General features: G+C 40.6%; 1 protein-coding gene across 6 annotated transcripts; it reads right to left on the bottom strand.

Annotated features, from left to right (window-relative positions):
- Positions 1 to 37: 37 nt before the first annotated feature.
- vps54 (VPS54 subunit of GARP complex) lies at positions 38 to 12,394 on the bottom strand. Of its 6 annotated transcripts, none has more exons than XM_026220848.1 (24): positions 12,261 to 12,394; positions 10,293 to 10,443; positions 9,630 to 9,871; positions 8,518 to 8,599; positions 8,376 to 8,410; positions 8,080 to 8,211; positions 7,113 to 7,498; positions 6,890 to 7,016; positions 5,826 to 5,855; positions 5,508 to 5,615; positions 5,378 to 5,430; positions 5,201 to 5,297; positions 4,646 to 5,016; positions 3,866 to 3,992; positions 3,538 to 3,719; positions 3,341 to 3,453; positions 2,979 to 3,042; positions 2,796 to 2,901; positions 2,603 to 2,690; positions 2,149 to 2,270; positions 2,000 to 2,080; positions 1,818 to 1,925; positions 1,644 to 1,738; positions 38 to 1,448 (listed from the first exon to the last, which is right to left on the bottom strand). In XM_026220848.1, the coding sequence occupies exons 2-24, from the start codon at positions 10,429 to 10,431 to the stop codon at positions 1,343 to 1,345; spliced, it is 2,994 nt and encodes a 997-aa protein (XP_026076633.1). In that variant the 5' UTR covers positions 10,432 to 10,443; positions 12,261 to 12,394; the 3' UTR covers positions 38 to 1,342. The 6 variants fall into 6 exon arrangements, with proteins under 6 accessions (XP_026076633.1, XP_026076884.1, XP_026076722.1 ...); XM_026221099.1 differs by having other exon boundaries at positions 3,866 to 3,989; XM_026220937.1 differs by having other exon boundaries at positions 10,293 to 10,482; positions 12,261 to 12,392.
- Between the last annotated feature and the right edge of the window lie 243 nt (positions 12,395 to 12,637).

Below are 12,637 nucleotides of genomic sequence, written 5' to 3'. Positions count from 1 at the left end.
AACAGCCTACAAGTAATATGCAAAATAATCCACAGTATTTATTTTCAATGTGGCTTTATTAATGATAAAAAGTGCCACATTTTAAAAAGTCAAGCATGCCACAAGAGTTTCTCATCAGTAAATTTCTTTGCCAAAACGAGGGCCCTCGAAACACACACATAGACACACGCACGCACACGCAACACACAAATGTACAGTTTGAGTTAGAAGTTTCTGACACCAAATTAAAGGTTAGGCACTTTTGAACCAAACAGAATGAGTGTTAAATAGCAAAACAATAGATGATTAAAAACACACTTTCCATTCTCAACAACCAATCACAGGCCTCTATTTATTCAAAGTAGCACTGGAGAAGAGACAAGGTGACAGTAACATGTGGATGCTGGAGAAATCAAGTTAATGCTCTAGTTTGCATGGACAAGAAGGTATAATGATGAATCTCCATGAACAATTATTTCATTTCGAGACTCGGCTGCATCTCATCTCTGCAAGAACACAGTAGGACTCTCTTCTTCATTTCTCCTCTGACTTTAAACTTCATTTTAATTTCTTTTTCTAATATAATTTAGTATAATATGGTTCTGGAAGTCAGTGTTACCAATATCTTCAATAGTTTTGATTAAACCTGATTAATGTAAAAGACTTTATCTGATTTTGTTGAAGAGGAGTACAGAAGATCTCCATGTAGATCATATAAAGCAGACTTCATTTAAACAGATGGACTGCAATCCTTGACCTTTAACCCTTTAAGTGAAAAATCAGAGAACAAATCAGCCAAATGTGTTTAAAACCCTTTTTAGCTCCAGATCTCCAAATAGATGTTATCACCTGAAATATTTATGTGAAAAAAACCATGATTGATCAATCAACAACAAAATCGATTCAAATAAATAACCATACCTTGATTCCTCTGACTGTGATTAAATAATTCAGCAATAATAATAATAATAATCAGACAGAACTGCACACAAATGGAAAGATGCACTGTAGTGGCGCTACTGGAGGAGGCACTGAGGCGTCTCCGCTTTACGACAACAAAACACATGTTCCCCACAAATCCTATGTGCGACTGATCAACCACTCAAGCTTGTCCTGATTTGGTCTCCACAAGAAGTCTGTCAGTACCTCCGGGGCACGTCCTGTTAGTACAGAAGTCTCTGAATCACAGCCCTGAAGAGTGCGTCTGTCACCAGCGGTCACTCCAGTGTCTCGAGGGATTCAAACACACAAGACCTCGAGTCCTGAGTCTCTTCACGTCCTCCTCAGATACAGGGGCGGAGCTGGTCACCGTGATGGTAGGCGTGACGAAGAGGCCTGATTGGCCGGGACGAGCTGTCCATCATCACCTTTTCTGCTCCCAGATCTCCGGCATGTTTAAGTCCAGATGCTCCAGAGAGCGCAGAGCCTGCACGTTCTCCGAGTAAAACGCCACGTCCACCATCACCAGCCTGCAGAGAGAGAAAGATGAGCAGCTGATGGCAGAAAGAACAAGTCACAGCCCAGAATTCATGAAAAAAACATTCCTATATAATCATAGACTGGTAGAAAATGATAGTAAAAAAATAGACTAATTTTAAATACATATTTATTATATGTAAAATCAATATTATAGAAATTTGTTTGTAATTGTCAAAGTCGCTCACCCATACTGAGGTCCACCATCATTGCCGACTCCCAGCCGCGCTAACTGTCTCTTCAGATGCAGCTTAAAGCTGGCGTTTATCCTGAGGAACAGCATCTACACACAAGCACACAAACACATGAGGGTATAGCCTGGGCTCCCGCTGATGTCTCCAGCATCACACGCGGCGTCTCACCTGCGTCTGCTCCTCTGGTAACAGCTCATTAATAGCCTCGTGCATCTTGGCCATCTGTTTACACACATTACGCAAACACGCAGACGGCATCGGCGCCTTCACCTCGTACTGCAGAGAACACACACGGTTCAGCCGTGATAAAGCACAGAGATACTACACAGATCACAGAGACCCAAACCCACCTTAGACAGAGCCTTCTCAAACATACTGTCCATGATGGCCACAAGCTTGGCAGAGATCTCCGCGATGTGATCGTTGTAGTCCTGGAGAGAGAGTGTTAGCAGTGTGAAACAGCTGTGACCGTGTGCTGTGTGCATGAGAGGATGTTTACCTTGGTGATGTGGTCCAAGTGTCTCAGTATGCTGTACTGTCTGGGCTGCAGTCTGGTCTCAAAGTGTGCTCGGATCACAGGGATGTAGTGAACCACCAGCTGAAGACAGCGAGACGCCAGAGCTGTGCAACCAAAATAACATTTTATACACTTTTAATTAGAATCAAGCCTGAAATACACCAGGACTCTTATTATGAAATGTATGCGAGTTAATATATGCTCATGTAAAAAAGATGAGAGATTAAATATGCTCTCATACAACAATCTACAGCACATGACAATATAAACACCATCATTCTTCAACAGTGGGCTCATAAGAGATCTTTTGGCATAAATGTGCCCAAATGTAAGAGCTCAAATGAAGATTCTTTAAGGACCCACAGTGCCCCTGTGATTTCAGATTTAGTAAACATCATCAGCGCATCTAGGAGACGCATCACATGTGTCTTCTCACCCAGGTTTCTGGTGGTGATGGTTTTCAGGCCCACCACTTGCAGAGCTCCCGCCCCCAGCACCAGCTGACAGCTGCGAGAATTGAAGTGCTGAGTCATGGAAACAAAGCACAACCTGTCAGTCAAGTGATGTCAGAGGGCAGTGTCCAGCTGAACATCACACACACACACACACACACACACACACACACACACCTTGAGCAGGTCGGCGAGGCGCGTGAGGATGTCGGTGGTGATGGAGGGGATGTCGTTCACACACTGGCAGTACTCCAGAAACATCCGGATCAGCAGCAGCACCGTCCTGTCAGAGCACACAAAAGGTTAAAGGTCACAATAGGGACAGGAGGAGAACTTACTGGTCAAGTAGTGAAAACTCACCCCACCACAGCGTACTTCTGCGCATCGACGCACAGAAACTCACCGGGCTTCCTGTCCTCGGACCCTGAGACACACCAAATACATTCATCACACACAATGTGATCGGCAAAGTACAAAAATAATCATTCACTTATAATACAGAAATCTGTATAACTAGGGAAAAAATATGTTTAGATTAGGTTTATAAAACTTAAAAGGGGTCATGAACTGCCTTTTTTATTTTGTACTGTTCTCTGAGGTCCACTTATAATGTTATCAAGATTTTTACATCAAAAAAAAACATCAGTGTTGAAGTTATAGGCTCTTTTATTGAAATCCATATGTATATACTTAATTATTTAGGAACTGCCATAGTTCACTACCTGTGTGTCTGCGCTCGGGCAGCATGATGCGTCCGTCAGCGATGGAGTCGACCAGATCCTGAAACTCAGCCGGGACCTCAGCCTGCTTCCAGCGCTCGTTATCCAGCAGCAGACTGCACACACACACACACACAGCAGTGACTCACTGAGCTCTGCCTGGAAGCTCACAGCTCTAAAGCGCACGAGGGCAGCTGTACCTGAGTTTAGTCTTGCGCTCTTCATGGAAGCGCTGCACGAAGCGGTTGGCCTGACTCTGCAGCGCCCCCCTCAGGCTCATGCTGCGCCGGCCGCACAGCTCTTCAGTGTCTCTGACGAACGACTCCACCGCTTGACTCAAACACACAAACTCTGACGCGCTCAAGCGCTCCAGGGAGCCGTCCTGCACAACCAGACTGACGTCAACAGCTGTGCTTCGTAGTGTCAGCCTTATGTAACTCATACAGGAGGAGACCAACTCGTCATGTTTAAAGGAGTTTTGAAAGCAGCGATGCGTTAAAAGTGCTCGAACCGGTTGTGTGTGTTTACCTTGGCTCGGGTCATCAGCACTTTGACGCAGCGGTCGTGACTGACGTCTGAAGCCGTGTACAGCAGCTCCTGAACGTTACTGGCCACCCGACTCAACTCCAGATCAGACGGCATGACGTCCTCACTACTGCCAGACAGAACACACATGTTTCACAGATTTTCACAGCCGGTGTATTCATGCTGTTACACAAAGGATATAGATATACAAAAACAATTTTTTTGCATTACAATAAATCTAATTTGTGTAGAAATGTTAAATGTTATAACATACTTCAATATTTGTATGCAAAACATTATGTAAAAAAAAGAAGAAAAAAAAGAAAAGAAATATATATATATTTATTTTTACTTTTTTTTTATGAAGGAAGTCTCTTCTGCTCACCCATTTATTTGTTAAAAAATACAGTGAAAACAGTAGTATTGTGAAATATTGTTATAATTTATAATAGCCGTTTTATATTTGTATATATATTGTAAAATGTAATTTATTCCTGTGATGGGCAGCTGAATTTTCAGCATCATTCCTCCAGTCTTCAGTGTCACATTCAGAAATCACTCTGATATACCGATTTACTGCTCAAGAAATATTTCTGTTTATCAACAATGCCGAAAACAGGTGACGAATATTGTTGTAGAAACTGTGATACATGTCTCTTTAGATTATTTTGATGAATAGAAAGTTTGATGAGGTAATGCATACTCGCTGAATTGTTTATTTAGAAAATAAATATTTTCCCCAAACCTTTGAACCACAGAAAGGCTTCTGTAATGCTAACTCACATGGCAGCAGCGCCTCCTATGGGCAGGGAGGAGGTAGTGTTAGAGTTGTGTTCCCTGCTGGAGGATGATTCGGTGGTTACGGAGGCCGAGTCGCTCCCGCAGGTCTCTGTGTGTGTCTGTGCTCTCAGCTGCGCGTGTGCTGCTGCATTACTGCGTTGCTCCGCTTCATTCAGCGCATCGCTGATGAACAGCCCCTCGTGAGTGAGATACGCAAGCTCCGCCTCTCCTGAATGAAGGGCGGGGCCTCCAGACTCCGCCTCCTCTTCCTCCTCATTGGTCCTGCCGTCAGAATGATTGGCGTCTGCTAGCCGACTCCTCTGGCTGCTGTCCAGCACCTCCAGCACCACGTTGCGGATGACGCTGAGCGTAGCCTGAATCAAACACAGGTGAGTTTGCATTGTGGACATTTTGAAGCAAACACTGTTTGCCAGGAACGTCGAATGCAAGTCTATTTTGAAGTTGTGTTGACCAAGTGAAGCTTTCTGAATGTCAGTGACTGCTGGTGGTTTATAACAAGTATAGTGCATTTTGTCCTGAAGAACATCAGTCTGTTACCTTGATCCTCTTGAGGAACAGGATGAAGTGCTCAAAAATATCCAGCAGCAGATCAAACCACTGATGAAACGTCATCAAGCGCATCTGCTCGTGAAATCTGCATCACACACACACACACACATAGTCAGTTGTGATAAACAGTGCGGTGATATTTATATTAAACATATATTAACTCACTTGACAGTGTCTGCATCGATCTCACTGATCTGCGACACAGACTTCATAACACACTGTGTGGGGAAAAAGAGAGAAGTCATACAAAGAAACATTTGGATTTTCATTTTTGTGTTTCTGTCATGTGAGGTACCTGTCGAACGATGTTCTTAGCTGCTCGGATCATCTCCTCGCTGTAGATGTCCAGGAAATCCAGCTTCCTCTGTCTCAACAGGCCGAAGACCAGAGACTGCAAGCGATCCTGTGATGAAGACACAGATTTATAACCACAACACGTGCAGATCAAAAACATCACCAAACAACACATGCTGCGGAGATCATCTTGATTTGATTTCCAATTACAATGAACCAGATTTCACTCTCATCGTCTGTGGTTTTGCACTTTCATTAAGGAAATTAAATCAGATCGGCGGTTTCGTCGGCGTGGGATTTGGAGCATTACATGACCAACCTTTCCTGACGCTGCAGGCTGCTGTGGGACCTGTATGAGAAGATCTGACACTGTAAACCTCAAACCAACACTGGCCCACATCCAACACAAACATGACCTGATTTACAGAGCGCAGCCTCGTCGACGGGTACATGGGCTCGATTTTACTTCACACCTGGCAACTGGAAACCACTGTTGTGGTCTGCATGCAACGATTCACGTTCAACGACATTTACTCGCAAGTTCAGATTCACATTTAAAATGATGTGACAGGAAAACCAGCACCAATGCCAGAACGCCTGGGTTTCCTCTATTTTTGGTTCAAAAGTTCAGGGTCAGTGAGTGTTTATTTTAAATTCAGTAAACTTCTATTCAGCAAGACTGCATTACATTGATCAAAGGTGACAGTAAAACATTTACAATGTTACAAAAGATTCCCATTTCAAATCAATGCTGTTCTTTTGAACTTGTCTTGAGCAGCAAATCAGCATATTAGACTGATTTCTGAAGGATCACGTGACGATGAAGACTGGAGGAATGATGCTGACAATACAACTGCACATCACAGCAATAAATTACTATATAACAGTTATTTAAAATATAATATTTCACAATATTATCGTTTTTATAACATTTTTGATCAAGTAAATGCAGCCTTTTTTTCTTTTATTTTGTTTCTTTTTATTATTATTATTTTTATTTTTTTTATGTTAATTATGCTTCATTATATATGCTTATGTATAAACATGTATGTAAATGAATGTATATATACATTTATATTCTATTTCTGTGAAGCATGTCTGTATGTTTTTCCCTAAAGGAAAAAATAAAATAAAAATTGATAAAAAAAAAAAGTAGTAAAATGCAGCCTTGAGGAGCAGAAGAGACTTCTAAGACTTTTAAACTTTAAATCAGACACATCTGCATGCATTCAAACCTTTTTATAAGCTGAATACACTTCTGCAGTGCAGCGTTGATGAATGCTCTTTTAGGAGGATGTTTTGTGCTGTGAGAGTTATGGTATGCTGTCACAGTACAAAGATCTGTTATTTCAGAAGATAAAGGCACATTTGATTCCTGCTGACCTTCTCCAGGACCTGAGCGTCCTCCTCAAAGGCTCGACTGAGATCGCTCTGAGTGTAGGTGGAGAAATCGGCCACCATCATCTTATCGATCAACCTCTCCATCTCACAGAGCTGAGAACCCAGGTGCCTGCAGACAGAGACAAGAACAACAGGAAATAAACCGCATGCCCACATTCTTACTCTTCTGTTCCTTGTATGTTTCCTGGTGCAGGTGTTTTTGCACCTGAAGCTGTGAATCCCCTGCAGTTCCTGCTGCAGCACTTCTTTGGTGGTGGCGATGAGCTCCAGCGCGCCGACGAACTCTGAGGTGGAGAGCAGAAGCTGCACGGTGGGCTGCGTCTGGTGCACGGCCGCCATCAGCTTCAGCTTGTTGTGTAGCTTGATGCAGTTGTTGCGGGTCAGAGTGTCCCGCAGTGCTTGCAGTGGCCCGCGGCACATCACACGGTCGATGGCGGCGGTGCGTGCGCGGAGCTTGGCCACAGCATCGGACGTCTCTCGCAGACGATCCTGGAGCTCGTGCTGCGACGACATGGCGTGAAAAAAAGCCTCGGAGCGGAGAGAGATCTGCCGAGCGATGCTCACCTCCACCACGTCCAGATAGTGACTCAACTACAGAAAAACAGACACCAGAGCCTTCCATTATGGGATGTTCTGCCAGACTGTCCTCTTCATTTGTAAACAATACATCAAAATTTATGCGAACTGGCATACTGGTTAACTAAAACCATGAAAAACGTGTTTGTTACTCAAATAAAATAAACATTGACTGAAAAAAAAAATAATAATAAAAAAAAAAAAAAAAAAAAAAAATATAATAATAATAATAATAATAATAATAATAATAATATATATATATATATATATATATATATATATATATATATATATATATATATATATATATATATATATATATATATTTTTTTTTAATTATCATTTCAGCTAGTTGCCGAGCCAACATTTCTCATTTCGATGTACTAAAATAAATGTAAACTAATTATATATTTAAAAAAGTCAAACTATATAGGCATATTAAATTCTTTTTTTTTTTTACAAAAACACAAGAAAATTACTAAAACTTTACCTGGAATAATAAATAAATAAAAACAAATGAAAAAATACAATCAAAAACTATAACAATATTTTAATAATAGCACTGATTGGTCGTGATGACTCATGGTTTTTTTCACCTTTTCCTGCAGTAACCGTGACGACGCAACATCTCGGCTGTTTTTGCCCCCGGCGACGCTGAAGTGAGACCACGGCAACACTGCGTTAAACGTGGCTGGATCATTCAGCACAAACTCAGGCTTCATGAAGATCTGAGGGAGATGGAGAGAAGAAGATCAGAAGGCAAGCGGATCCAGAGGAAGTACTCATTCATTTTCTCCACAGGGCTTTATTTAGCTCTTTGAGACAACATTTCATACTTTGGTTTACAGCAGATCTATCCATCTCTGCATGGAGAAACTAAATGTGTATTTACCTTGGGCACCTGCTCCAGTTCAGCTCTGGCTTTATCTACGAGACAAGTGAGGCACAAACACACATTACAGAAGCTAAAGCGGTTCCTCTGACAGAGCGCTTGTGTTCTGATGATGGCAGCTTCAGAGTTCAGTGAACCGTACCGTGATTATTGGTGATGGTGGGCACTGCCAGATCGTCTTTGTTCAGGCAGATGTTCTTACAGCGCTCGTGAATCTTCTCCCTCTGAGAGACACAAACAAACAGTCGGCGTGAGATGCTGTGTTTATGAGAGCCTCCACAGCAACATTTCCAAAACACATTCTGACTCTCCGATCCCGACGCAGAACAGAACCAGCTGACCACTAAAAAAAGATCTTCTTGTGAAGGAAACGCAGAGGCTCATTCTTCAGAAGCATCCCAGGTGGAAAAGCAGAGTCATGTGACCTTCAGAAACCCACAGAGACACACCGCCTGCCATGGTCTTGAGCCCAGCCTGTTCTCACCAGTGTGCCAGATAAACACAAGCAACCCAGACTAAATAAAGTCTTCTCCAGCTTAAGATCTGACAGGGAACAGAACAAGACCCTCAGTGTCTATTAATACACCGCGAGGTCACTAACAGCCTCCAGACCCTAGTGAGACGCCTGCAGCAGTCATACATGTGCTCCAGGAGCAGAGCTGCTTTAAAAATGCTGTTTTAATCAATATTTGTGTGTGTCATATATTGATGTCCTATTGCCAGTATTATTTATATTATATATTATACTACCATTTGTAATATTATAGTTTGTCTTAATATTTTCAACTTGATTCTATTTTAATATTTTTTTTTTATTTGATATGAATACTTTAACTTAGTGGCAGTTTTATTTGAGTAATATTATACTATTATGGTATTTATTTATATATTTTTAACTGAGCTTTATTTTTATATTTTCAACTATTTACATTTTCTATGTGCTTTTGTCATTTTTATTAATTTTTGTTATTTTATATATATATATATATATGTGTGTGTGTGTGTGTGTGTGTGTGTGTGTGTGTCTTTTTTTCAGTGCCAAGTAAATAATTTAATTTTATAAAATACAATTTTTCCATATAGTTTGTCCATCCACATTCTATTTATATATTTTATTCAGGATTATATAGATTATAAAAAATGCAACAGTTACTGCCAAATCAGTCACATAATGAGGTGTGATGACTGCTATGATCCGGTCTATGTAGCAGTCAGTTTCAGGAGGCAGTGTGTGAATTATTCATCTGCGTTCACCTGAGCCGTCTCCTGCAGGTACGAGCTGAAGTGTTCTCGGCTGATGTTGGGCAGGTAGAAGGAAGGCATGACCTCGGTCTCGGTGAAGTCCAGGCCCCAGGTCTTAGTGAAGAAGTCTGACTCTCTCTTGGCCAGCCTGGGGTCATTGAGGGCCGCGGGGAGGTTCACTTTAGAGTTATACACAGTCCAGCGGTGCTGGTCAGCCACAACAGACGGCCCATCACAGAGAGCTCCAGCCTCACCTGTACAGACCACGAAAGAGGGTCAGGGAAGAATATTAGTACTGTCTTAAAAAAACTTTATTAGAGACAACTAAAACCAGAAAAAAAGTAACTTATATTCAAAAAAAAAAAAGAAAAAAAAAAATCCATTCTAAACTAGATCTATTTTAAACTGAAATAAGAAATACATGTTTAAAAAATTTAAAACTTTTATTTATTATAATTTTTTTTTACATTTTACATTTCTGTACAAAAAACTGTTCAAATAGTTTTTAGTAAAAATGACAAGTGTTGCCTTGGAAAATAGCTGTCTCTGAAATAAAATAAGTTTGACTTTTTACTAATATTATTGTTGAAATATTAACAATACAGAACAAGAACTAAAGTTCTTCAAAAGAGTAAGATGTGGCTGATCCCAGAACAAGCTCTGCTGGTCTCTCACCGGGGGGCTCTTTAGGGCACACGTCCGGTAAGGAGCGCACCCTTCGATAGTGTCTGGGGGCCACCGAAGGGTCCCTGGGCTTCCGGAAGAGTCCATCGCTGGATTGAGGGATCGGAGGCGAGCCCTGATTTGAGGACATCACTGCGGATCCCTCACATGTGAAGAGAGCACAAGAACACACATCAACTTCCTGTCAGCACAGGAAGTACCAGTCTTTTAGAAGAAAAGCACTAGATTTCCCTTCAAACTATTGTCAGACTGGTTTAAACCGTTGTGAAATACTAAAGGTTTCAGTCGAATGATGGAAAACAGTTACAAACTTGACAAAAAAAAAAATTCCCCTTGGTTTATCACATAGTGTTGTTATTAATATTATCAGCAGAATATCTGTTCCGCCCACACAGAGAACAAAAACAAGTGAGTCAGAGTGAAAAACGTACAGAGGAAGATGGAGTCAGACACACACACACACCCCTAACATGTTGCAGGTGTGTGTGCAGCAATCTGAATCACTTCTAGCCGTTTACTCCGATCTGACTCCTGAGAGAGCAGACAGACGGAGAGAAGAGCCTGGATCTGAGATCTGAACCAAAGCAGTGCAAGAGCACGGCACACGTCTGCTTTCTAATATTCAGAATGAGAAACGAAAGCACTGTGGTTTGACATCAGCTGCTGCAGAGTCTGAGAGCAGGAAGAGCCCGACCAACTCTACACCCTACACAACACACTCAGAAGCCCGACGAGAACTCACTCCAGGCATCTTCACGCAGACATTCACATGACATACATGCTTTATGTGAAGAAAATCAATCCTGTTTTTATGTAACGAAAAAGTATTGTTTTTCTTGCACTGTTTTTATGAGAACTGAGCACATTTTTCTCCCAATTCTTACTAAATTAAATAATAATAATAAATAGATTTATAACTTTTAATTAAATATAAATTAAATAAACGTTTTCCTAAAATATTAATTAAATCCTATAAAAATAAAACAAATAAAAAACAGTTGGTTAAATGTTTTCTGGACATGCTTGCATTATTCAGTTGTTGTTGTTTTTATCATAACTGAACATATCTTTTCTAGGGCAGCAGTATTTCTTAAAAAAATATATATTGTTTATTAATTTATTTATGATTTGTGTGTTAAATGTCAACTGGATATGTTTGCAAGATTCAGCTGATTAATGTTAATCAAATGTCAATCCAAAAAGAAAAACAAAACTATCCTTGATAAAGAAAATGGATCTGTTTTTTTTTGCATTGTGGCATTATATATACAGTACATCTCAATGTTTTCCAGGCCCTAATGAACAGGGAATCGGGTCTGAAACCAAGAAATCTCCAAATAATTAATATTAGCGTATTGAATAATGAATGACTTTGAATGGATAAGACAGGACACAGAACAGATACAGTGCTGAGAGCTGATCAGATGAAATGAACAGCTCTATCATAATCTCCTCACAATGAAGCCTCTCACTTAAGATAATCGACTAACTGGCTATATTTGATGAACTACAGATATTATTAGATATTATATAACTCTATGAGACATTACAGATGCTTCTTACCTAGAAAGCTGTGAATGACAGCTCAGCCCCATTCAAGATCTGATAATAATCACTACTGAGCATCATGTGGAGACGCACACCTCAGCTTGATGTTATTTATTATATTATATGTTTGATTATTCATACACAAATCAAAGAAACAATCGCCTGTTAAGAGCAAAACACATCAACCCAGCGCTAATAAGGCCGTCGCATTCGCATTAACGCACCCATGGACGTTTAATTACACATTTGAAGAGCATACACTCGTAATGTCAAGTGTTTTATAGTAAGTTCGTCAGTTTAATGTGTTGTGTTTGTTATTGTGTGCTGCTGTTAGCCGCAGCGCTAATCAAGATAAACATCCGCTTCCGCTTTACTAAACGCTTCACACACACTCACAAACCTCTGAAATACCTGTTATATGAAATAAAGCAGCTCCTGGAGATCATAATATCGTCAGATCCCGCTCACATCTTCACAGACGGACTCATATCGCTCACTCAGCGGTCCGCCGGCCACCGGCCCATAATGCACTGCGCGCGTAACGCGGAGACTTCCGGTTTACACGCGTACAAGACGAACGTCATAAAGTTATTCGATCCGTTGTTATAAAGTCTTATTCAAGACTTTTGTATTTTTTTAGATTCCTTGAAAAAATAAAAATAAAACATTTACAGTCTTATATGTACTTTCTTTTAAAATAAAACTAAAATAATACCTTCTTTTTCTATTTTCTATTGTCTTATTCATTAATTAATTATGTATTTCTGTTCATTTGTTCATTCATTCAG

The sequence above is a fragment of the Carassius auratus genome, chromosome 1 (assembly GCF_003368295.1).
Source record: "Carassius auratus strain Wakin chromosome 1, ASM336829v1, whole genome shotgun sequence".
Lineage (NCBI taxonomy): Eukaryota > Metazoa > Chordata > Actinopteri > Cypriniformes > Cyprinidae > Carassius > Carassius auratus.
The sequence above is the reverse complement of the archived record's forward strand: the minus strand, read 5'-3'. Positions and strand labels throughout refer to the sequence as shown.

What these genes read in the sequence shown, in the direction of transcription:
- vps54 (XM_026220848.1), bottom strand. Translation starts at nt 10,431, where the DNA reads ATGTCCTCAAATCAGGGCTCGCCTCCGATCCCTCAATCCAGCGATGGA. An exon ending in TGCTGATGACCCGAGCCAAG is followed by an intron (nt 3,720 to 3,865) that starts GTAAACACACAC and finishes CTGGTTGTGCAG; the next exon opens with GACGGCTCCCTGGAGCGCTT. An exon ending in GCCCGAGCGCAGACACACAG is followed by an intron (nt 3,043 to 3,340) that starts GTAGTGAACTAT and finishes GGTGTGTCTCAG; the next exon opens with GGTCCGAGGACAGGAAGCCC.